Genomic DNA, 22,797 nt, shown 5'->3' with positions numbered 1-22,797 from the left:
CTCCAGTGCCTTCAGGAAGTATTCACAAACCCTGGACTTTTTCCACATTTTATTGTGTTAAAGTCTGAATTGAAAATGGATGAACTTTTTTGGATACTGGCCTACACACAATACCCCATAATGTCAAAGTGGGATTACCATTTGATTTTTTATAAAATAAAAAAAACAATTTTAGTTATTAATTAAGTCATTAAGTATTATGGCAAGCCTAAATAAGTTCAGGAGTAAAAATGTGCTTAACAAGTCACATAATTAGTTGCATGGACTAACTCTGTGTGCAATAATACGGGTTAATGTGATTTTTTTATGATTACCCCATCTCTGTAAACCAAACGTACAATTATTTGTAAGGTCCCTCAGTCGAGCGGTAAATTTCAAACGCAGATTCAACTACAAAGACCAGGGAGGTGTTCCAATGCCTCACAAAAAAGGGCACCTATTGGTAAATGGGTAAAAAAGCAGACATTGTATACTCCTTTGAGCATGGTGAAGTTATTAATTACACATTGGATGGTGTATCAATACACCCAGTCACTACAACAATACAGGCGTTCTTCCAAACTCAGTTGCCAGTATCATGACACAAGGCGAGACCCAGATGTAGACACAGGAGGCAGATTGTTGGAGTCTTACAATATGTATTAATCCAATAGGGGGAAGGCAAGAGAATGGTCATGGACAGGCAAAAGGGTCAAAAACCTGTTCAGAGTCCAAAAGGCACCAAGGGGCAGGCAGAACCAAGGTCAGGGCAGGCAGGCGGGAAAGTAGTCCGGAGTCAGGCAGAGGTCAAAACCGGGAGGACTATCAAAAAGAGAATAGCAAAAGTAGTGGGGCAGTGGTCTAAGGCACTGCATCGCAACACTAGTTGTGCCACTGGTAATTCTGGGTTCGAGTCCAGGCTCTGTCGCAGCCTGCCGCAACTAGGAGATCCATGGGGCGGCGCACAATTGGCCCACCGTCGTCCGGGTCAGGGGAGGGTTTGGCCGGCAGGGATGTCCTTGTCCTTGCGCACTAGTGACTTCTGTGGCGGGCTGGGTGCAGTGCACACTGACATGGTCGCCAGGTGTATGGTGTTAACCATACACCTGGCGTTAACTCTGTGTTAACTCTGACATATTGGTGCGGCTGGCTTCCGGGTTAAGCGGGCATTGTGTCAAGAAGCAGTGCTGCTTGGTTGGGTTGTGCTTCAGAGGACGCACGGCTCTCGACCTTCGCCTCTCCCGAGTCCGTACGGGAGTTACAGCAATGAGACAAGACTGTAACTATCAATTGGATACCATGAAATTGGGGAGAAAAAATAAATCAAGCGGATGGACAAACAAAAACGCACAAATTCTGACAAACTCCAAGCATTGATTCTGCAATAATGGGCTGCTATCAGTCAGGATGTGGCCCAGAAGTTAATTGACAGCATGCCAAGGCGGAGTGCAGAGGTCTTGAAAAAGAAGGGTCAACAACGCAAATATTGACTCTTTGCATCAACTTCATGTAATTGTCAATAAAAGCCTTTGACACTTATGAAATGCTTCTAATTATACTTCCGTATTCCGTAGTAACATCTGACACAAATATCTAAAGACATTGAAATATGAATATTTGTGTCATTCTCAAAACCTTTGGCCACGACTGTAGATGGGTAATAATTCAGGCGGTAACACAACAGGGGTATGAATACTTTCTGAAGTTACTGTATATACACTGTGTGTTATTGACTTGTTAATTGTTTACTCTATGTGTAACTCTGTGTTGTCTGTTCACACTGCTATGCTTTATCTTGGCCAGGTCGCAGTTGTAAATGAGAACTTGTTCTCAACTAGCCTACCTGGTTAAATAAAGGTAAAATAAAAAAAATAAAAAAAATATATACTCTGGTCTGGGCTGAGTTTATTTATACTCTATGAACTCTGTTCTGGGCTGAGTTTATTTATACTCTATGAACTCTGGTCTGGGCTGAGTTTATTTATACTCTATGAACTCTGGTCTGGGCTGAGTTTATTTATACTCTATGAACTCTGTTCTGGGCTGAGTTTATTTAAACTACCAGTCAAAAGTTTGGACACACCTACTCGTTCAATGGTTTTTATTAAATTTTTCTACATTGTAGAATTGTAGTGAAGACATCAACACCATGAAATAACACATGGAATCATGTAGTAACCAAAACAGTGTTAAACAAATCCAAATATATTTTATATTTGAGATTCTTCAAAGTAGCCACCCTTTGCCTTGATGACAGCTTTGCACAGTCTTGGCATTCTCTCAACCAGCTTCATGAGGAATTATTTTCCAACAGTCATGAAGTTCCCACATATGCTGAGCATTTGTTTGCTGCTTTTCCTTCACTCTGCGGTCCAACTCTTAAATCTTAAACCATCTCAATTGGGTTGAGGTCGGCTGATTGTGGAGTCCAGGTCATCTGATGCAGCACTTGATGCAGCAACTCTCTTTTGGTCAAATAGCCCTTACACAGCCTGGAGGTGTATTTTGGGTCATTGTCCTGTTGAAAAAACAAATGATAGTCCCACTAAGTGCAAACCAGATGGGATGGCGTATCTCTGCAGAATGCTGTGGCAGCCATGCTGGTTGAGTGTGCCTTGAATTCTAAATAAACCACTGACAGTGTCACCAGCAAAGCACCCACATACCATCACACCTCCTCCTCCATACTTTAACCACACACGCGGAGATCATCTGTTCACCTGTGTCTCACAACGACACGGCGGTTGGAACCAAAAATTTGCATTCATCAGACCAAAGGGCAGATTTCCACTGGTCTAATGTCCATTGCTCGTTGTTTCTTGGCCCAACCAAGCCTCTTCTTCTTATTGGTGTCTTTTAGTAGTGGTTTCTTGGCAGCAATTCGACCATGAAGGCCTGATTCACGCAGTCTCTTTGTGAGACTGCCTGCGTAGACTCCGGTCTTGGACGTGACAGAAGTTTTTATTAGGTTTTATTTGCTGCAGTGTCTATTCATTGTCAAAATGCCCGGCTGCTTTCCCACTCTATATTGCTATAGAATTTTTAGAAATGCCTTAGTATATGTCATTCCCAAACATTCTATGTATTCCCAAACATTCCATATCTCAGTGCTTCCTTGTCAGATATTATTTTAAAGTGTCATATTCTTCCTGTTACTAGATGTGTCTGTTACATGAACTCTGTGAAGCATTTATTTGGGCTGCAATCTGAGGTGTGGTTAACTCTAATGAACTTATTCTCTGCAGCAGAGGTAACTCTGGGTTTTCCTTTCCTGTGGCGGTCCTCATGAGAGCCAGTTTCATCATAGCGCTTAATGGTTTTTGCGACTGCACTTGAAGAAACGTTAAAGTTCTTGAACTTTTCCGCATTGACTGACTTTCATGTCTTTCATGCTTATTTGAGTTTATTTACACTATATATACACAGGCCCGGGCTTGGCTGCGTGCTGTCCTGTCTGTAATATTTTCCTCACAGAACATCTTATTTTTATTGTCCCAAATCCGTCTAGAGTTGTTGGATCCAGCTTGACTCCTGTTTGCACCCAGTGTTCGCACCCAGTGTTCGCACCCAGTGTTCGCACCCAGTGTTCGCAGCCAGTGCTCCAAGCACAATTGACAACGGTCACTTCCTGGCTGCTGCATATCAAAAAGGGCGATAGAAGAGATTTGATTTGGATCTCTTTTAGTTCCCATTTGGACTAATCTTCCAAGAGTCTGTCACGAGTCCGACCGAGGGTGGTTTCCCTTCCCGGGCGGGTGGCGCTCGGCGGTCGTCGTCACCGGCCTATTAGCTGCCACTGATTGTCTTTCCTCCCCCTCCTTGTATATTTATTGGTAGCACCTGTTTATGTATGATTAGTTTGTCTTTATTAGACAGCCGGCCCGCCTGGTTGTTGTGCGGGATTATTTCAGTGTAACCTTCGGCTCTGTTGTAGAGGTACGTGTTAGTGCCTGGTCGTGATTTTTCCGTTGTACATTTTCATTACCTGTGTTTGGGGCCGTTACTATTGTGAGCACCCTGTGGTGCGTTGGTGCTATTAAAGACGCACAGCATTGCACTCTCTGTCTCCTGCGTTTGACTCCACACCCACGACACCCGGAGCATTACAGAGTCCTTAATTAAAATACAATTTATAATACGAACACATTTCCACATATAACACAATATTACAAACATACATAATATACTAACATAATGACCCAATAAATACTAAATCTAAAAAAATATTGATTCTTCATTTACTATAGTCCCACAACATTTCTATGTATTATGTTTAAATCGTTTTAAAATAATGTTTAAATGTATATATTGAAAGGTCTCTGGTTATGTCAGTTAATTTATTCCATTTCTTGAGAGACATGTTGAGAGACATGTGCTATTGTTTAAATGGTGGGGGTCTGCAGTCTATCAAAGATAGAAGTATTTTTCATTCTGAGTGGAACTGGAATATCTCTCTCTCCCCTCTTTCAACACACACACACACACACACACACACACACACACACACACACACACACACACACACACACACACACACACACACACACACACACACACACACACACACACAGCAGGTGTTGATTGGGTGAGTGTGTACGATGTACATAAACTCACCGACAGATGCAGGCATCTCCCCCCACTGCAGCACTGTCTCCTTGGTGATGCGTCCGTAGGTGTCTATGTAAACCCCCTCGTCCTCATAACACACCAGCACCTCCATGCCACTGCTGTTGGGTAGGATGATGATGGCATGAGGCCGGATCACACCTTGTATCTGAGACAGACACAAAACACAGTCAGATGAGATGATGATAAAGTGGCACCCTATCCCCTATCTAGTGCACTACATTTGACCAGAGCCCAAGCATAATAGGGTGTCATTTGGGGCACAGCCAGGATGATTTCTATAGTGTCTCTATCTGTAGTATAGTGTTATACTGTATCAGTTATCATTCTGTCTGTTGGAAAATAACCATCTTCTTGACTTGCCGACCACTGGAAGTGCAGCACAGCACTCTCACTCCAAATCTGTCCATCTCTAGAAGCAACAGCTATAATCACACAGCCCCATCCCCATCACCAGTTGTAATCCTCCTAATACACAAACTAACATTGTATAATAAAACAAAGTTTTATTGCCTCGATTGGCCCACTCTCCCTCCCTGAAACCATCTCGGTTAATTCTATTTGATAAGAGGCTGATTCACACAGTGAACTGGATCCGGCATGCCTGGCCTCAATGATCAAAACATGCTCAGTCACTTAGGTCAAATGTTTTTCCCATCGTAACATTCAACAGAACAGTAACTGAATGCCTCAATGCCTGTCTGTCTGTCTGTCTGTCTATAGGAGCAATACATTTTTGTGAACGGGATGGTGTACTTAATAAACTGTGTATGTCGCTCCTCCATTCCATAATAACACATCCCCTTTCTCGCTCACTATGTTGAATCAGCCCAGGCAGCAACAGAGAGATGGTGACGACACGGCTTAATTAATTAGAACGTCTCAGCTAATTAATCGGCACACAATGTCTTGACTTAAATTATCTAATTACAAACTAATTTGCCAAATATGCTCAGTGCTCAGCTCTTTCTCTTCTGGCATCGGAATAAAACTTAGGTACCCACATGAATGTTGTTTCTATGGCTGGTGAGCTCCACTGAGATGTGATTCAGAGCTATATAACCACTGAACCACCTCTTGGCAGTGAGGAGGACAAGGAAGCACCAAGCAGCAGTGAGAAGGTGGAGGATGCGAGTGGCTTTGAGGAGGAGGAGGCAGCGAGTGGCTTTGAGGAGAAGGAGGCAGCGAGTGGCTTTGAGGAGGAGGAGGCAGCGAGTGGCTTTGAGGAGAAGGAGGCAGCGAGTGGCTTTGAGGAGAAGGAGGCAGCGAGTGGCTTTGAGGAGAAGGAGGCAGCGAGTGGCTTTGAGGAGAAGGAGGCAGCGAGTGGCTTTGAGGAGAAGGAGGCAGCGAGTGGCTTTGAGGAGGAGGAGGCAGCGAGTGGCTTTGAGGAGAAGGAGGCAGCGAGTGGCTTTGAGGAGAAGGAGGCAGCGAGTGGCTTTGAGGAGAAGGAGGCAGCGAGTGGCAGTGAGGAGGAGGAGGCAGCGACTGGCAGTGAGGAGGAGGAGAAGGAAGCAGTGAGGAGGCAGCGAGTGGCAGTGAGGAGGAGGAGGCAGCGAGTGGCAGTGAGGAGGAGGAGGCAGCGAGGAGGAGGAGGCATCGTGTGGCAGTGAGGAGGAGGAGTCAGCGAGTGGCAGTGAGGAGGAGGAGGCAGCGAGGAGAAGGAGGAGGCATCGTGTGGCAGTGAGGAGGAGGAGGCAGCGAGGAGAAGGAGGAGGCATCGTGTGGCAGTGAGGAGGAGGAGGCAGCGAGTGGCAGTGAGGAGGAGACAGCGAGTGGCAGTGAGGAGGAGAAGGAAGCAGTGAGGAGGAGGAGGCAGCGAGTGGCAGTGAGGAGAAGGAAGCAGTGAGGAGGAGGAGGCAGCGAGTGGCAGTGAAGAGGAGGAGGCAGCGAGTGGCAGTGAGGAGAAGGAGGAGGCAGCGTGTGGTAGTGAGGAGGAGGCAGCGTGTGGTAGTGAGGAGGAGGCAGCGTGTGGTAGTGAGGAGGAGGCAGCGTGTGGTAGTGAGGAGGAGGCAGCGTGTGGTAGTGAGGAGGAGGCAGCGTGTGGTAGTGAGGAGGAGGCAGCGTGTGGTAGTGAGGAGGAGGCAGCGTGTGGCAGTGAGGAGGAGGCAGCGTGTGGCAGTGAGGAGGAGAAGGAAGCAGTAAGGAGGAGGAGGCAGCGTGTGGCAGTGAGGAGGAGAAGGAAGCAGTAAGGAGGAGGAGGCAGCGTGTGGCAGTGAGGAGGAGGCAGCGTGTGGCAGTGAGGAGGAGGCAGCGTGTGGTAGTGAGGAGGAGGCAGCGTGTGGCAGTGAGGAGGAGAAGGAAGCAGTAAGGAGGAGGAGGCAGCGAGTGGCAGTGAGGAGAAGGAAGAGGCAGCGAGTGGCAGTGAGGAGGAGGCAGCGTGTGGTAGTGAGGAGGAGGCAGCGTGTGGTAGTGAGGAGGAGGCAGCGTGTGGCAGTGAGGAGGAGAAGGAAGCAGTAAGGAGGAGGAGGCAGTGAGGAGAAGGAAGAGGCAGCGAGTGGCAGTGAGGAGGAGGCAGCGTGTGGCAGTGAGGAGGAGGCAGTCAGAAGGAGGAAGAGGCGGCGAGTGGCAGTGAGGAGGAGGCAGCGTGTGGCAGTGAGGAGGAGAAGGAAGCAGTGAGGAGGAGAAAGGAACCACTTCTGACACCCCCAGGTCTCTCACAAGCACTTGCATAACGGCCCACATTCAAACAAGAAGACAGTGTCTGTTATCTCTATGAGGATTTAACAGTTTTGTAACAAGTCTTCGGCTGCATCAGTCATACATACACAATATTTCTAATACCTAAGGTGATCCACAATAACCCAAAAATACCTCTTTGCATAAGAAGATTATTACAAAGTCTTTCCAAATGAGAGCTGCAATAAGGGCATCCATACTGGCTTAGACTAGTGTCTTAAACAGCAGGTAGAAAACCAAGTCCCCAAACAAACCAACACCTCAAACAACCCCCAAAGCTCTATGTACATTAAGTCACAGTCACCACAGGACCAGTGTTAGTCACCACAGGACCAGTGTAAGGATCCCCATACTTGCCCGGCCGGGAGCCTGTCTCCCCAGCTGCACCCCGCTGTCCACATGCTGCTGTGGCTGTGCCACCACAATCCTCAGCATCAGCACAGGCATCCACAGACGCAGCGCTATCTTAATCCGCTGTCTTGGTATCGGGATCATCTCATCATCAACAGCAGCCAACATGGAGAACATACGTGGGAGAAAAGGTGTGTGCGTGTGCGTGTGTGAAGGCGAGAATGAGCGGACCAGAGAGTGTCAGTGAGAGAGAGTGAATATGAGAGTGAATGTGAGAGTGAGTGATCGGGTAAAAGAGAAGGACTCTTCTCTTCCGCTGCAGGGTAAAATACCAGTATTATGGAGTGAAAATATATCAGAAAAAAGTGTTATCAGAAAAGATAGCAGAATAACAGGTCTGTTTAGCAGGCACATGGTTAGCCAGCGCTGCCGAGATGTACTTAGAACTATCTATTTGGTGAAGAGTAGCACACATGGATGGAGACTGGGGCCAAAGAGAAGCAGCCAATGATAGCTTTGTGGGCCAGCACAGTGGGAGAAGTGGGATACAGCCACATCACACCTCTGGGCACAGCACTGGGAACTGGCACACTGGGGAGTGTGTGTGTGTGTGTTTGTGTGTAATAGAGCTAGTTTCCTTGGGATAGTGTTCTCCCTCTGCTCTGGCTCACAGCTCCCAGCAGGGGGGTTCTCATCAGTAGCATTAGAGGCTGCCTCGGCTCCCCTGTCTACAGTGTCTAAGACTGCAAAACTCTGCACCATTGTGCGCCGCTCTGCTACACCTTGAGCCTCTTAGAGGGGTTAAAGGCATTAACAGGATCCATCACCTTGTCCAGCTGGCTAGTCATTCTCAGCCTTGTTCACCTCCTGGCAGACTGACAAACACAGCTGCCATTGAAATGAACAAATCATTAATTACTGAACAAGTCTTACCTCCCTGTATCTTCAGACAACTGTTGTGACCAAGGTAGATTAATGGACTGATTATTGAGTTTGTTTTCAGTAAATCTGTTTGCTCCCAAGAAGGGAAAGTTCCCTAAATGTACGGAACCTCCTTTGCTTTGAGGTGAGTGATGTTTGAGCTTATACTGTGACGAAGCAGAGTTTCTAAGAGAGGCTTTTTGAGAAATCAATTTACAAAAGACAGAAATGGCAAAAGCCACAAGGTCAGACACTGACAACATCAGGCCTGGCTTAAACACAAACCCATCCTGTCAATATTATACTGAAATGAGTCAACTGGCTGTCATGACAAACAGCTTCTACCCACATCGACTCTGAGTCGGAACAAAAGTTCACTGTAAGAGCTGAGTGGCGTGGGTGCAGAGAAAAGGAGCTGTTTAGCTGCTAGAGAACAGAGATCCAGGCTGCATGGTCCTGAGGGGAGAGAGGAGAGGAGGCTGAGCTGGGGAGAGGGTGGAGGGGGCTGGGGAGAGATTAGAGTAGACTGGGGAGAGGTTAGAGGAGGCTGGGGGCAGAGTTGGGGGTGGGGGACTTACATGCGTGGGCAGGTAGAGGTCATAGGGCGTCCCCGAGTCAACGTCGATGGCGTGGAAGCCCGACAGGGAGCCGTAGATGACCTTAAGTCTCTGTCCATCCTCCACCGTCAGGTCCACGGACAGAGGCCTTTGGGGGAGCGAGCCAAACGACTGTACCGGACACACACAACAAGGAAAGACATGAGGAATAACTTAGGGAGAGTCAACATGTCTTATGTCATAACCCTCGGGACAGTGGCAAGAAAAAGTACAGTTGGAAGTTTACATACACTTAGGATGGAGTCATTAAAACTCATTTTTTAACCACTCCACAAATTTCTTGTTAACAAACTATTGTTTTGGCAAGTCGGTTAGGACATCTACTTTGTGCATGACACAAGTCATTTTTCCAACAATTGTTTACAGACAGATTATTTCACTTATAATTCACTGTATCACAATTCCAGTGGGTCAGAAGTTTACATACACTAAGTTGACTGTGCCTTTAAACAGCTTGGAAATTTCCAGAAAATGATGTCATGGCTTTAGAAGCTTCTGTTAGGCTAATTGACATCATTTGAGTCATTTGGAGCTGTACCTGTGGATGTATTTCAAGGCCTACCTTCCAACTCAGTCCCTCTTTGCTTAACATCATGGGAAAGTCAAAAAGAAATCAGAAAAGAAAAAGACCTCAGAAAACTTTTTGTAGACCTCCACAAGTCTGGTTCATCCTTGGGAGCAATTTCCAAACGCCTGAAGTCAATCAGCCAAGTTCTCAGAAAAACATTGTAGACCTCCACAAGTCTGGTCCAACGCCTGAAGGTACCACGTTCATCTGTACAAACAATAGTATACAAGTATAAACACCATGGGACCACGCAGCCGTCATACCGCTCAGGAAGGAGACGCGTTCTGTCTCCTAGAGATAACGTACTTTGGTGCGAAAAGTGAAAGTCAATCCCAGAACAACAGCAAAGGACCTTGTGAAGATGCTGGAGGAAACAGGTACAAAAGTATCTATATCCACAGTAAAACGAGTCCTATATTGACATAACCTAAAAGGCCACTCAGCAAGGAAGAAGCCACTGCTCCAAAACCGCCATAAAAAAGACAGACTACGTTTTGCAACTGCACATGGGGACAAAGCTTGTACTTTTTGGAGAAATGTTCTCTGGTATGATGGAACAAAAATAGAACTGTTTGGCCATGATGGCCATCGTTATCTTTGGAGGAAAAAGGGGGAGGCTTGCAAGCCAATGAACACCATCCCAACCTTGAAGCACAGTGGTGGCAGCATCATGTTGGGGCGGCAGGGTAGCCTAGTGGTTAGAGTGTTGGACTAGTAACTGAAAGGTTGCAAGTTCAAATCCCCAAGCTGACAAGGTACAAATCTGTTGTTCTGCCCCTGAACAGGCAGTTAACCCACTGTTCCTAGACCGTCATTGAAAATAAGAATTTGTTCTTAACTGACCTGTCTAGTTAAATAAAGGTAAAAAAAAATGTTTAAATGTTGTGGTGGTGCTTTGCTGCAGGAGATGCTGGTGCACTTCACAAAATAGAGGAAGGGAAATGATGTGGATATATTGAAGCAACATCTCAAGACATAAGTCAGGAAGTTAAAGCTTGGTTGCAAATGGGTCTTCCAAAAGGAAGCATACTTCCAAAGATGTGGTAAAATGGCTTAAGGACAATAACGTCAAGGTATTTGAGTGGCCATCACAAAGCCCTGACCTCAATCCTATAGAAGATTTGTGGGCACAACTGGAAACGTGTGTGCGAGCAAGGAGGCCTACAAACCTGACTCAGTTACACCAGACCTGTCAGGAGGAATGGGCCAAAATTCACCCAACTGATTGTGGGAAGCTTGTGGAATGCTACCTGAAACGTTTGACTAAAGTTAAACAATTTAAAAGCAATGAGTGCATGTAAACTTCTGACCCACTGAGAATGTGATGAAAGAAATAAAAGCTGAAATAAATCATTCTCTCTACTATTATTCTGACATTTCACATTCTTAAATTAAAGTGGTGCTCGTAACTGACCTAATACAGCAATTTTTTACTAGGATTAAATGTCAGGAATTGTGAAAAACTGAGTTTAAAAGTACTTGGCTAAGGTGTATGTAAACTTCTGACTTCAACTTTGTGAACCCTTTGGAATTACCTGGATTTCTGCATAAATTGAATACATAATTGAAACATTTACAGTGTCGGTTGGGAAAAGTATGTGAACCCCTAGGCTAATGACTTCTCCAAAAGCTAATTGGAGTTAGGAGTCAGCTAACCTGGAGTCCAATCAATGAGACGAGATTGGAGATGTTGGTTAGAGCTGCCTTGCCCTATATCTATTCACAAGAAGCAGAAAGTTCAGCACTTTCTGACCTTAGTTATCTTTGTTTTCTTTATTATTTTGGTTAGGTCAGGGTGTGACGAGGGTGGTATGTGTGTTTAGGGTTTTTTGTATTTCTATCAGGTTTTCGTTTGTCTAGGTACATGTAGGTCTATGGTGGCCTGAATTGGTTCCCAATCAGAGGCAGCTGTTTATCATTGTCTCTGATTGGGGATCCTATTTAGGTTGCCATTTTCCATTTTGGTTTTGTGGGTTATTGTCTATGTGTAGTTGCATGTCAGCACTCGTGTTTATAGCGGCACGTTCGTGTTGTTATTTTGTTAGTTTGTTTAAGTGTTCTTCATTTTAATTAAAAGTAGAATGTATTCATCTCACGCTGCGCCTTGGTCTCATCGTTATGACGAACGTGACAGCACTGTTGCTACTCTGCCAAGGAATGGCCATCCTGCAAAGATGACTGCAAGAGCACAATGCAGAATGCTCAATGAGGTTAAGAAGAATCCGAGAGTGTCAGATAGACTTACAGAAGTCTCTGGAACATGCTAACATCTCTGTTGATGAGTCTACGATACGTAAAACACTAAACAAGAATGGTGTTCATGGGAGGACACCACGGAAGAAGCCACTGCTGTCCAAAAAAAAACATTGCTGCATGTCTGAAGTTTGCAAAAGTGCACCTGGATGTTCAACTGTGCTACTGGCAAAATATTCTGTGGACAGATGACACTACAGTTGAGTTGTTTGGAAGGAACACACAAACCTGAGTGGAGAAAGAAAGGCACAGCACACCAACATCAAAACCTCATTCCAACTGTTTGGGGCTGCTTTGCTGCCTCAGGGCCTGGACAGCTTGCTATCATTGACGGGAAAATGAATTCCCAAGTTTATCAAGACATTTTGCAGGAGAATGTTAGGCTATCTGTCCGCTAATTGAAGCTCAACAGAAGTTGGGTGATGCAACAGGACAACGACCCAAAACACAGAAGTAAATCAACAACAGAATGGCTTCAACAGAAGAAAATAAGCCTTCTGGAGTGGCCCAGTCAGAGTCCTGACCTTAACCCGATTGAGATGCTGTGGCATGACCTCAAAAGAGCAGTTCACACCAGTCATCCCAAAAATATTGCTGAAATTAAGCAGTTTTGTAAAGAGGAATTGTCCAAAATTCCTCCTGACCGTTGTGCAGGTCTGATACGCAACTACAGAAAACGTTGGGTTGAGGTTAATGCTGCCAAAGGAGGGTCAACCAATTATTAAATCCAAGAGTTAACATACTTTTTACACTCTGCACTGTTAATGTTTACATGGTGTGTTCGATAAAGACATGAACACATATAATTGTTTGTGTGTTATTAGTTTAAGCCGACTGTGTTTGTCTATTGCTGTGACCTAGATGAAGATCAGATCAAATTTCATGACCAATCAATGCAGAAATCCAGGTATTTTCAAAATGTTCACATACTTTTTCTTGCCACTGTACATTAAGTCATACTGTATGTAAGGCCAGGAGTATAACCAGGGTCCAGAGTTGTTCCTGGTCAAGACAGGGCCAGGACATACTCTGGTCCTGATATTAGTAGTGAATAGTGATGACAGTAGGCGCCAACTCATAGTGACTGCTGGGGTTAGTCTGTTTCATATCTTTAATGATATTCTGTGCAGTGAGTAGAAAGAGTTCAAACATGTTCATCACAGAGAGATGTGTTAGAACTAGAGTGAGCCACTGAGGAGGGTTCAGAACTAGGACATGTTGTCAAGCTGACCTTGAAAGCCATGAACTTATGGTAAGGTTTGGGAGCCCATGCGTACACCTCCACAGCATTCTTCAAGGCAATCACCAGGAACTTAATCTTCTCATATCGAACTGAAATTGCATGTAACAAAGAGCAGGGATTTTCAATGAGGATTAGGGATTTCTCTCATCCTGGATACAGAACAAGATAAAGGCTTATTACACTACATCAGTCTGTAACATTAACGTGCCAGCGGTCTTGAGCTAATGATCATTAGACAATCTCAACAAAAAGGTTTTTGGTTGCATCCCAAATGGCCCCTTATTCCCTATATAGTGCACTACTTTTGGGATGCAACCCGACTGCAATAGCAGCATGCCTCCGACTATGAGAAACAATACTGAGGGGAGTGCTGGGAAGGACAGTGTGTGCCTCACTATGACATCATATCCTTCCTGGGTTGGAATCCCTGAGATGTCCTCACTCTGTCAACGCTGTAACTAACAGCAGGAAGAGTCACAGGAAAGAGAGGCTCACATTGCTGAGCTCAACACTGCACATTGACAGTCATTCACTCACAACCAGTTCACATCTCTCTCTCTCTCACACACACACACACACACACACACACACACACACACACACACACACACACACACACACACACACACACACACACACACACACACACACACACACACACACACACCCTCTGGTGCTCTAATGGAGTCAGACACTGAGAGAATAGATACATTTTGAAATAGTTTTTTCTTGTCTTATACCCATTGCTTTCTGTATATCACAACACAAAGACCTTTGATAAGCAGCAATGTGTCAACGGTTTCAACATTGTTCATACAGATCGCGAGGTTCTATCTGTGCAAAGCATAGTTCTGAAATATTGAGCATCAAATATTTCACATCACAGATCACATAACTATTTTGTAGTGAATTCTTCTTTCATAAGCCATTAAGTTCCTCCCTTAAAGGTACCTGAAGTGCAGAGTATCAAAATCCTGAGACATTTGTAAATCTGTTTTTTTTAGGGGGGTGCAATCCCAGATAGAACCTTATATGTCAATCTCAAAAATCGAACTTCAGACATATGAAGAACCATCTAAATATCTATTATACAGTGCATTCTGAAAGTATTCAGACCCTTTCCCTTTCTCTACATTTGTTACGTTACAGCCTTATTCTAAAATGGATTGAATAAAACATTTTCCTAATCAATTTACTGACAATACCCCATAACGACAAAGCGAAAATAGGTTTTTAGAAATGTTCGCAAATGTATATTTAAAAAATGTGAAATACCTAATTTACATAATTATTCAGACCGTTTGCTATGAGAATTTAAGCTCAGGTGCATCTAGTTTACATTGATCATCTTTGAGATGTTTCTACAACTTGATTGGAGTCCACCTGTGGTAAATTCAATTCATTGGACATGATTTGGAAAGGCACACACCTGTCTATATAAGGTCCCACATTTGACAGTGCATATCAGAGCAAAAACCAAGCCATGAGGTCGAAGGAATTCTCCATAGAGCTCTGAGACATAATTGCGTAGAGGCACAGATCTGGGGAAGGGTACCAAAACTTTTCTGCAGTATTGAAATACCCCAAGAACACAGTGGCCTCCATCATTCTTAAATGGAAGAAGTTTGGAACCACCAAGACTCTTCCTAGAGCTGGCCACCTGGCCAAACTGAACAATAGAGGGAGATGGGCATTGGTCAGGTAGGTGACGTAGAACCTGATGGTCACTTTGACAGAGCTCCGGAGTTCCACTGTGGAGATCGGGGACCCTTCCAGAAGGACAACCAGCACCTAAAGGACTCTCAGACCATGAGAAACAAGATTATCTGGTCTGATGAAACCAAGATTGAACTCTTTGGCCTGAATGCCAAGCGTCATGACTGGAGGAAACCTGCCACCAACCTGCCACCATCTCTACGGTGAAGCATGGTGGTGGCAGCATCATGCTGTGGGGATGTTTTTCAGTGGCAGGGACTGGGAGACTAGTCAGGATCAAGGGAAATATAAACGGAGCAAAGTACAGAAAGATCCTTGATGAAAACCTGATCCAGAGTGCTCAGGACCTCAGACTGGAAGGTTCACCTTCCAACAGGACAACGACCCTAAGCCCACAGCCAAGACAACGTGCAGGAGTGGCTTCGGGACAAGTCTCTGAATGTCCTTGAGTGGCCTAGCCAGAGTCTGAACTTGAACCCAATCGAACCTCTCTGAAAATACCTTAAATAAGCTGTGCAGCAACACTCCCCATCCAACCGGACAGAGCTTGAGTGGATCTGCAGAGAAGAATGGGAGAAACTCCTCAAATACAAGTGTGTCAAACATGTAGTGTCATACCCAAGAAGACTTGAGGCTGTAATCGCTGCCAAAGGTGCTTCAACATAGGACTGAGTAAAGAGTCTGAATACTTACAGTATGTAAATGTGATATTTCAGTTATTTTGTTTTAATACATTTGCAAAAATACCCCAAAATCTGGTTTAGTTTTTTTTATTATGGGGTATTGCGCATAGATTGATGAAGAAAAAATAAAATGTAATACATTTTAGAATAAGGCTGAAATGTAAGAAAACTTTGAAAAAGTCAAAGGGTCTGAATACTTTCAAATGCACTGTATATGAGTAACTCATTTTTGACAAAGATTTCAGATAAAACCTTATAGTCCCAAGGTTTCAAGATGTAGGAGCTTAATTTGATCACCCTGTTGCAGGAGATTATTTTTCTGCTGTAGTAAACTGGCTCAATTTGCTCTCTTGGCCAGGTCGCAATTGTATATGATAACTTGTTCTCAACTGTCCTACCTGGTTAAATAAAGACATTTAAAAAATAAAATTAAGATCTAACATCTGTATAAGCTTGCCATGCAATAAAATGTAAGATTGATTCAACAAATCAGTAGTGATGCTATCATGATCTAAGGCCAGGTAGTGTATACTCACCGACTTTGTAGTGCACACATCCTTCCAGGTCCCCTACAGAGGTCCAGCCCTGCCTCTTCTCCACCTCTGGGTCATTCCGAAGGATCTTGTTCCGCAGCCAAGACAGGTAGTACAACCTCAGCTTGTTCTTTTTACCTGACAAACGGGATAGTGATGGAGTTTAGAGGACAACAAAGTTGGCTGCAAAAGTAAGTGCAAAAAAGACAAGACTATACTTACAGGGTGGCTGGTAGCCTAGTGGTTAGAGCGTTAGGCCAGTAACCGGAATGTTGCTGGATCAAATCACTGAGCTTACAAGGTCAAAATCTGTCATTCTGTCCCTGAGCAAGGCCGTTAACCCACTGTTCCCTGGTGCCGTGGATGTCGATTAAGGCAGCCCGGGGCACCTCTGATTCAGAGGGGTTGGGATAATGCGGAAGACACATTTTAGTTGGACAACTTTCCTATTTGGTGAGTGTGCCTATACGAGTGGCACTGTGGTATAAGGCACTGCATCTCAGTGCTATAGGCGTCACTACAGACCCTGGTTTGATTCCAGGCTGTATAACAACCAGCCATGATTGGGAGTCCCTTAGGGCAGCGCACAATTGGCCCAGCGTCGTTAGGGTTTGGCTGGGGAAGGTCGCCATTGTAAATAAGAATTTGTTCTTAGCTGACTTGCCTAGTTTAATAAAGGTTAAATAAAAATAAATAAAACATCTGGGTGTGTCTATCTCTGTGTGCGTGAGAGCGTATATACGGTACTGTATATTCTTGTGTATGGTAGCACTACGCTAACTACCTGAGATGGTGATGAGCACGTTGAGGCCCTCCAGAACGTCCATCTGTTGGAAGCGTCTCCTACTGATCAGAGAGTAGACCTTCCCCTGACCGCTCCTGTCCAGCAACCACAGACCATTCTCTGTCCCCACCAGCAGGTTCACACCTGGACCAACACACCACTGTGTTAGTCTCAACATCACAAGCCTCAGCCAGCATAGTACCTGTCCCAAATGGCACCCTATTCCCTGTATAGTGCACTACTTTTGACCAGAGTCCTATGTGACCTGATCATAAGAAGTGTACTATATAGGATATAGTACCATTTGAGACACAGGCATACTGTACTATACACAAAAGATGACCATTCTCAAATATACCTCTATTGCTCATACACTCTAGAACCATTGTAAGGTAGAGCTATTATCATATTACGGCAATATCTATCCAATCCTGACAATAAGTGTCTAGCAGATTGGGTGTTAATCTCGTTATTTTACTGCTGCTCTTTAATTACTTGTTACTTTTATTTCTTATTCTTATCCATATTTCTTTGAAACTGCATTGTTGGTTGGCGGCTCGTAAGTAAGGAAAACACCAGTCTCAACGTCAACAGTGAAGAGGCCAACTCCGGGATGCTGGCCTTCTATAAGTAGAGTTGCAAAGAAAAAGCCATATCTCAGACTGGCCAATAAAATAAAAGATTAAGATGGGCAAAAGAACACAGACACTGGACAGAGGAACTCTGCCTAGAAGGCCAGCATACCGGAGTCGCCTCTTCACTGTTGACGTTGAGACTGGTGTTTTGCTGGTACTATTTAATGAAGCTGCCAGTTGAGGACTTGTTTGGTGTCTGTTTCTCAAACTAGACACTCTAATGTATTTGTCCTCTTGCTCAGTTGTGTAGCGGGACCTCCCACTCCTCTTTTTATTCTGGTTAGAGACAGTTTGCGCTGTTCTGTGAAGGGAGTAGTACACAGCGTTGTATGAGATCTTCAGTTTCTTAACAATTTCTCATATGGAATAGCCTTTCTTCATCAACAAAAGAAAGTCCTTTGTTTCTGGCCATTTTGAGCCTGTAATCGAACCCACAAATGCTGATGCTCCAGATACTCAACTAATCTAAAGAAGGACCGTTTTATTGCTTCTTTAATCAGAACAACAGTTTTCAGCTGTGCTAACATAATTGCAAAAGGGTTTTCTAATGATCAATTAGCCTTTTAACATGGATTAGCTAACACAACGTACCATTGGAACACAGAGTGATGGTTGCTGACAATGAGCCTCTGTATGCCTATGTAGATATTCCATTAAAAATCAGCCGCTTCCTGCTACAATAGTCCTTTACAACATTAACAATGTCTACACTGTACTTCTGATCAATTTGATGTTATTTTAATGGACAGAAAATGTGTTTTTCTTTCAAAAACAAGGACATTTCTAAGTGACCCCAAACTTGTGAATGATAGTATATACAGTGCGGAGAACAAATATTTGACACACTGCCAATTTTGCAGGTTTTCCTACTTCCATTTTATCATAGGTACACTTCAACTGTGAGAAACGGAATCTAAAATCCAGAAAATCACATTGTATGATTTTTAAGTAATTAATTTGCATAACATTCACACTGATAGGGGCTAGGCCTAAATCGGCAGTGTATCAAATACTTGTTCTCCCCACTATATGTAAAAAAAAAAAAAAAAAAAGCTGTAAAAAAACGAAAAGATATTTGTCCTCCGAAGAGGGGTGGTGGTGGAGGGGTTAGTAATAAAAATACAAATACGTTAAACAAAATGCTATTATAAAGGTGTGTTTCTAGGGGATAGGGGCTAGGGGTCGACTGGGTGTTAAACTGCTGCTTACCCCACAGGCCAGCACAGAGGATCTCGGTGTTGAACTTCTTCTTGTACTTGCGGATCTCGGGGGTATCACTCTGGGGTCTGATGTTGGTGGGGTTCACATTGACCACGGAGCCCTTTCTGTGGCCCTCTCTCCTGATTGGGTCCTGAATAGCAGGTGGCCTGCCACTGGCTGGAGGGGGAAAAAACGCAATAAGAACCAATATTTTCATTTAAAACCATGGCCTGTAATAGCCACATCTGGTATCTGATTTGATATTAAATATGTACAGGAGAAAACCATATATGACAGAATACCTTCCTTCCTTCTTATTTTACAGTATGCTAACATATAAACATATATTGAAGGAAATTTATGTTAAAAACCTCTTGAAACTAGGGGGCACTATTTTCATTTTTGGAAAAATAACATTCCCAAAGTCAACGGGCTATTTTGTCAGGACAAGATGCTAGAATATGCATATAATTGACAGCTTAGGATAGAAAACACTAACGTTTCCAAAACTGTAAAAATATTGTCTGTGAGTACAACAGAACTGATATTGCAGGCGAAAGCCTGAGAAAAATCCAATCAGGAAGGGACTCTTATTTAGAAAGCTCTGCGTTCCTATGCGTCCCTATTGAGCTGTGAATGAGATATCAACCAGATTCCTTTTTCTATGGCTTCCCTAATGTGTCTAGTGTCACAATACATAGTTTCAGTCTTTTACTTTGAAAAATGAGCCTGAACGACAACATTGCGTCAGTGGTCAGCTGGAGGCTCTCAGAGTCTTTTGTGCGTAAAAGACAAATGCGGACATTGTTTCTCTCTTTCCTACTAAGAAGCCACCTGTCCCGGTTGATATATTATCGAATAGATATTTGAAAAACACCTTGAGGATTGATTATAAAAAATGTTTGCCATGTTTCTGTCGATATTATGGATCTAATTTGGAATATTTTTCGGCGTTGTCGTGACCGCAGTTTCCGGTGGATTTCTCAACCAAATGTGAAGTACAAACGGAGGTGTTTCGGCTATAAAAATAATCTTTATGGGACAAAATGAACATTTGCTGTCTAACTGGGAGTCTCGTGAGTGAAAACATCCGAAGCTCGTCAAAGGTAAACGATTTAATTTGATTGCTTTTCTGATTTTCGTGACCAAGCTGCCTGCTGCTAGCTAGACATAATGCTATGCTAGGCTATCGATAAATTTACACAAATGCTTGTCTTGCTTTGGCTGTAAAGCATAACTTCAAAATCTGAGATGACAGGGTGATTAACAAAATGCTAAGCTGTGTTTCAATATATTTCACTTGTGATTTCATGAATATGAATATTTTCTAGTAATATTTTTTTGTCCGTTGCGTTATGCTAATTAGTGTCAGTTGATGACAATTCTCCCGAACACGGGAGAGGGAGTTCCAAAAGTTAAGATAGTCTTTTTTTATAGACCAAATCATCCTCTCTGCCACAACAAATTAATTCACTGGCCTTGTTACGAAAAAAAAGCCATCATTGACGCATTTAATCACCATTGTATTTATCTCTTTGAAAGAACTTCTAAGCCTATTCACAATGGCATTGAGCTGGATGCTGATCAGGGAAACTTGCTGAATGATCAAAGAAATTATAGTCAAAGTTTTCATTTTAGGATATTTACTGAAAAATAAGTCCTGGATGCTTTGCTAGCAATAGACAACAAGAAATCCACAGGGGTCTGCTTAACCGCTCTATTTTAACAAAGCTAACGCAATTACACAATGGTTTGCGGTAGCGCTATAGGTTTGGGGTGGTGTCAGAAATATTTTAGCTATTTTCACAACCACGATTATCAGCTCAGTTGCTGCCGTGGGCTGGGTTTTGATGAATAAACAAGTTGTGGGTGTGTCGAGGCTTGGCCCCTCACTGGTCAATCAGAACATGCTCAATGGCAAAATATGTGGTTGCTTTAAGTTGTGTATTTAAGGTATTTTATGTTCTGCCTTGGAATCAACTCCAATTCCAATGTTAGTCCGTTATAGTTTGTTAAACAGCTTACAGAAACGAAATAACAAAATGTAGACCTATCCCATCTTTGCTAAATATGTTAACTTGAATCTATTTGCAGTCAACATTGTTTTAAGTAATTTCATGGCTTCAATGTGGAAATATACAGTGTACATAACATTCACACTGATAGGGGCTAAGCCTACAGTAAATAGCATTATGGCTGAGCATGAACATGTCAAATGTTGTCAATAAGCAAGATTAAATTCATTACTGACAAGGCCTAAAAAGAGAGTAAATAATGCAAATAAAATGTTAAACAAAACAACTTGTTTTAAATAGGCTATGTCTAAATACACATACAGCCACCATAATCATTTCCTGTGGGTATGTAATACTAAAACTACGCAGAATATGGAGGGTTTTAAATACATCCAAACTTTCCAAGGAGAATAAGAGTACCTCTTCCCAGCTGCCCACTGCACTGAGACCAGGAAAGACTGTCACCACTGATAATCGAGAATTTCAATAAGCAATTCTCTACGGCCCGGCCATGCTTTCCACCTAGCTACCCCAACCCCGGCCAACAGCTCTGCACCCCCCGCAGCAACTGGCCCAAGCCCCAAGCCGCAAGCCCCAAGCCAAGCTCCCCCCCGCGCTTCGCCTTCACCCAAATCCAGACAGCATATAATCTGAAAGAGCTGCAAAATTTGGATCCCTACAAATCAGTTGGGCTCCTCACTTCCTAAAATCATCGACCGCCATTGTTGCAACCCCCATTACTAGTCTGAAGATCGGAAAGCGGCCGTGGTCATCCCCCTCTTCAAAGGGGGAGACACTCTAGACCCAAACTGTTACAGACCTATATCCATCCTGCCCTGCCTTTCTAAAGTCTTCGAAAGCCAAGTGAACAAACAGATCACTGACCATTTTGAATCCCACCGTACCTTCCCCGCTATGCAATCTGGTTTCCGAGCTGGTCATGGGTGCACCTCAGCCACGTTCAAGGTCCTAAACGATATCATAACCTCCATAGATAAAAGACAGTACTGTGCAGCCGTCTTTATCGACCTGGCCAAGGCTTTCGACTCTGTCAATCACCGTATTCTTATCGGCAGACTCAACAGCCTTGGTTTCTCTAATGACTGCCTTGCCTGGTTCACCTACTACTTCTCAGATAGAGTTCAGTGTGTCAAATCAGAGGGCCTGTTGTACAGACCTCTGGAAGTCTCTATGGGGGTACCACAGGGTTCAATTCTCAGGCCGACTCTTTTCTCCTCCAAACGAGCTTGTATGCCATACAACACTCCTTCCGTGGCCTCCAACTGCTCTGAAATGCTAGTAAAACGAAATGCATGCTCTTCAACCGATTGCTGCCCACACCCGCCCGCCTGACTAGCATCACTACTCTGGACGGTTCTGACTCAGAATATGTAGGCAACTATAAATACCTAGGTGTCTGGCTCGACTGTAAACTCTCCTTCCAGACTCACATTAAGCATCTCCAATCCAAAGTTAAATCTAGAATCAACTTCCTATTTCGCAACAAATCCTCCTTCACTCATCCTGCCAAACTTACCCTAGTAAAACTGACTATCCTACCGATACTTGACTTTGACATTTACAAATTAGCCTCCAAAATTCCACTCAGCAAATTGGATGCAGTCTATCACAGTGCCATCTGTTTTGTCACCAACACCCCATATACTACCCACCACTGTGACCTGTATGCTCTCGTTGACTGGTCCTCGCTACATATTCATCGCCAAACCCACTGGCTCCAGGTCACCTATAAGTCTTTGCTAGGTATAGCTCCGCCTTATCTCAGCCCACTGGTCACCATAGGAACACCCACCCGTAGCACACGCTATAGCAGGTAAATTTCACTGGTAATCCCCAAAGCTAACACCACCTTTCCTTCCAGTTCTCTGCTGCCAATGACTGGAACGAATTGCAAAAATCACTGAAGTTGGAGACAGAGTTGAAGTCAGAAGTTTACATACACCATAGCCAAATACATTTAAATTCAGTTTTTCACA

At 43.9% G+C, this 22,797-nt stretch overlaps 1 protein-coding gene across 5 annotated transcripts in view; it reads right to left on the bottom strand.

Annotated features, from left to right (window-relative positions):
- The window catches only part of LOC118363328 (mitogen-activated protein kinase kinase kinase kinase 4), a 124,345-nt gene that overhangs the window by 6,604 nt on the left and 94,944 nt on the right, over positions 1–22,797 (bottom strand). For 3 of the 5 annotated variants that reach the window (XM_052488065.1, XM_052488066.1, XM_052488067.1), the window contains exons 25-30: positions 18,795–18,962; positions 16,951–17,094; positions 16,170–16,304; positions 13,223–13,323; positions 9,132–9,281; positions 4,594–4,753 (exon numbers count right to left, since the gene is read on the bottom strand). In XM_052488065.1, the coding sequence (XP_052344025.1) occupies positions 4,594–4,753; positions 9,132–9,281; positions 13,223–13,323; positions 16,170–16,304; positions 16,951–17,094; positions 18,795–18,962 (858 nt within the window). Of the gene's footprint in view, positions 1–202; positions 2,498–4,593; positions 4,754–9,131; positions 9,282–13,222; positions 13,324–16,169; positions 16,305–16,950; positions 17,095–18,794; positions 18,963–22,797 lie in introns of those variants that run through there. The other 2 variants (XM_052488068.1, XR_004821382.2) reach the window with 2 other exon arrangements.

This window comes from Oncorhynchus keta, chromosome 30 (genome assembly GCF_023373465.1).
Source record: "Oncorhynchus keta strain PuntledgeMale-10-30-2019 chromosome 30, Oket_V2, whole genome shotgun sequence".
NCBI lineage: Eukaryota > Metazoa > Chordata > Actinopteri > Salmoniformes > Salmonidae > Oncorhynchus > Oncorhynchus keta.
This window is presented reverse-complemented; position numbering and strand designations above follow the sequence as displayed.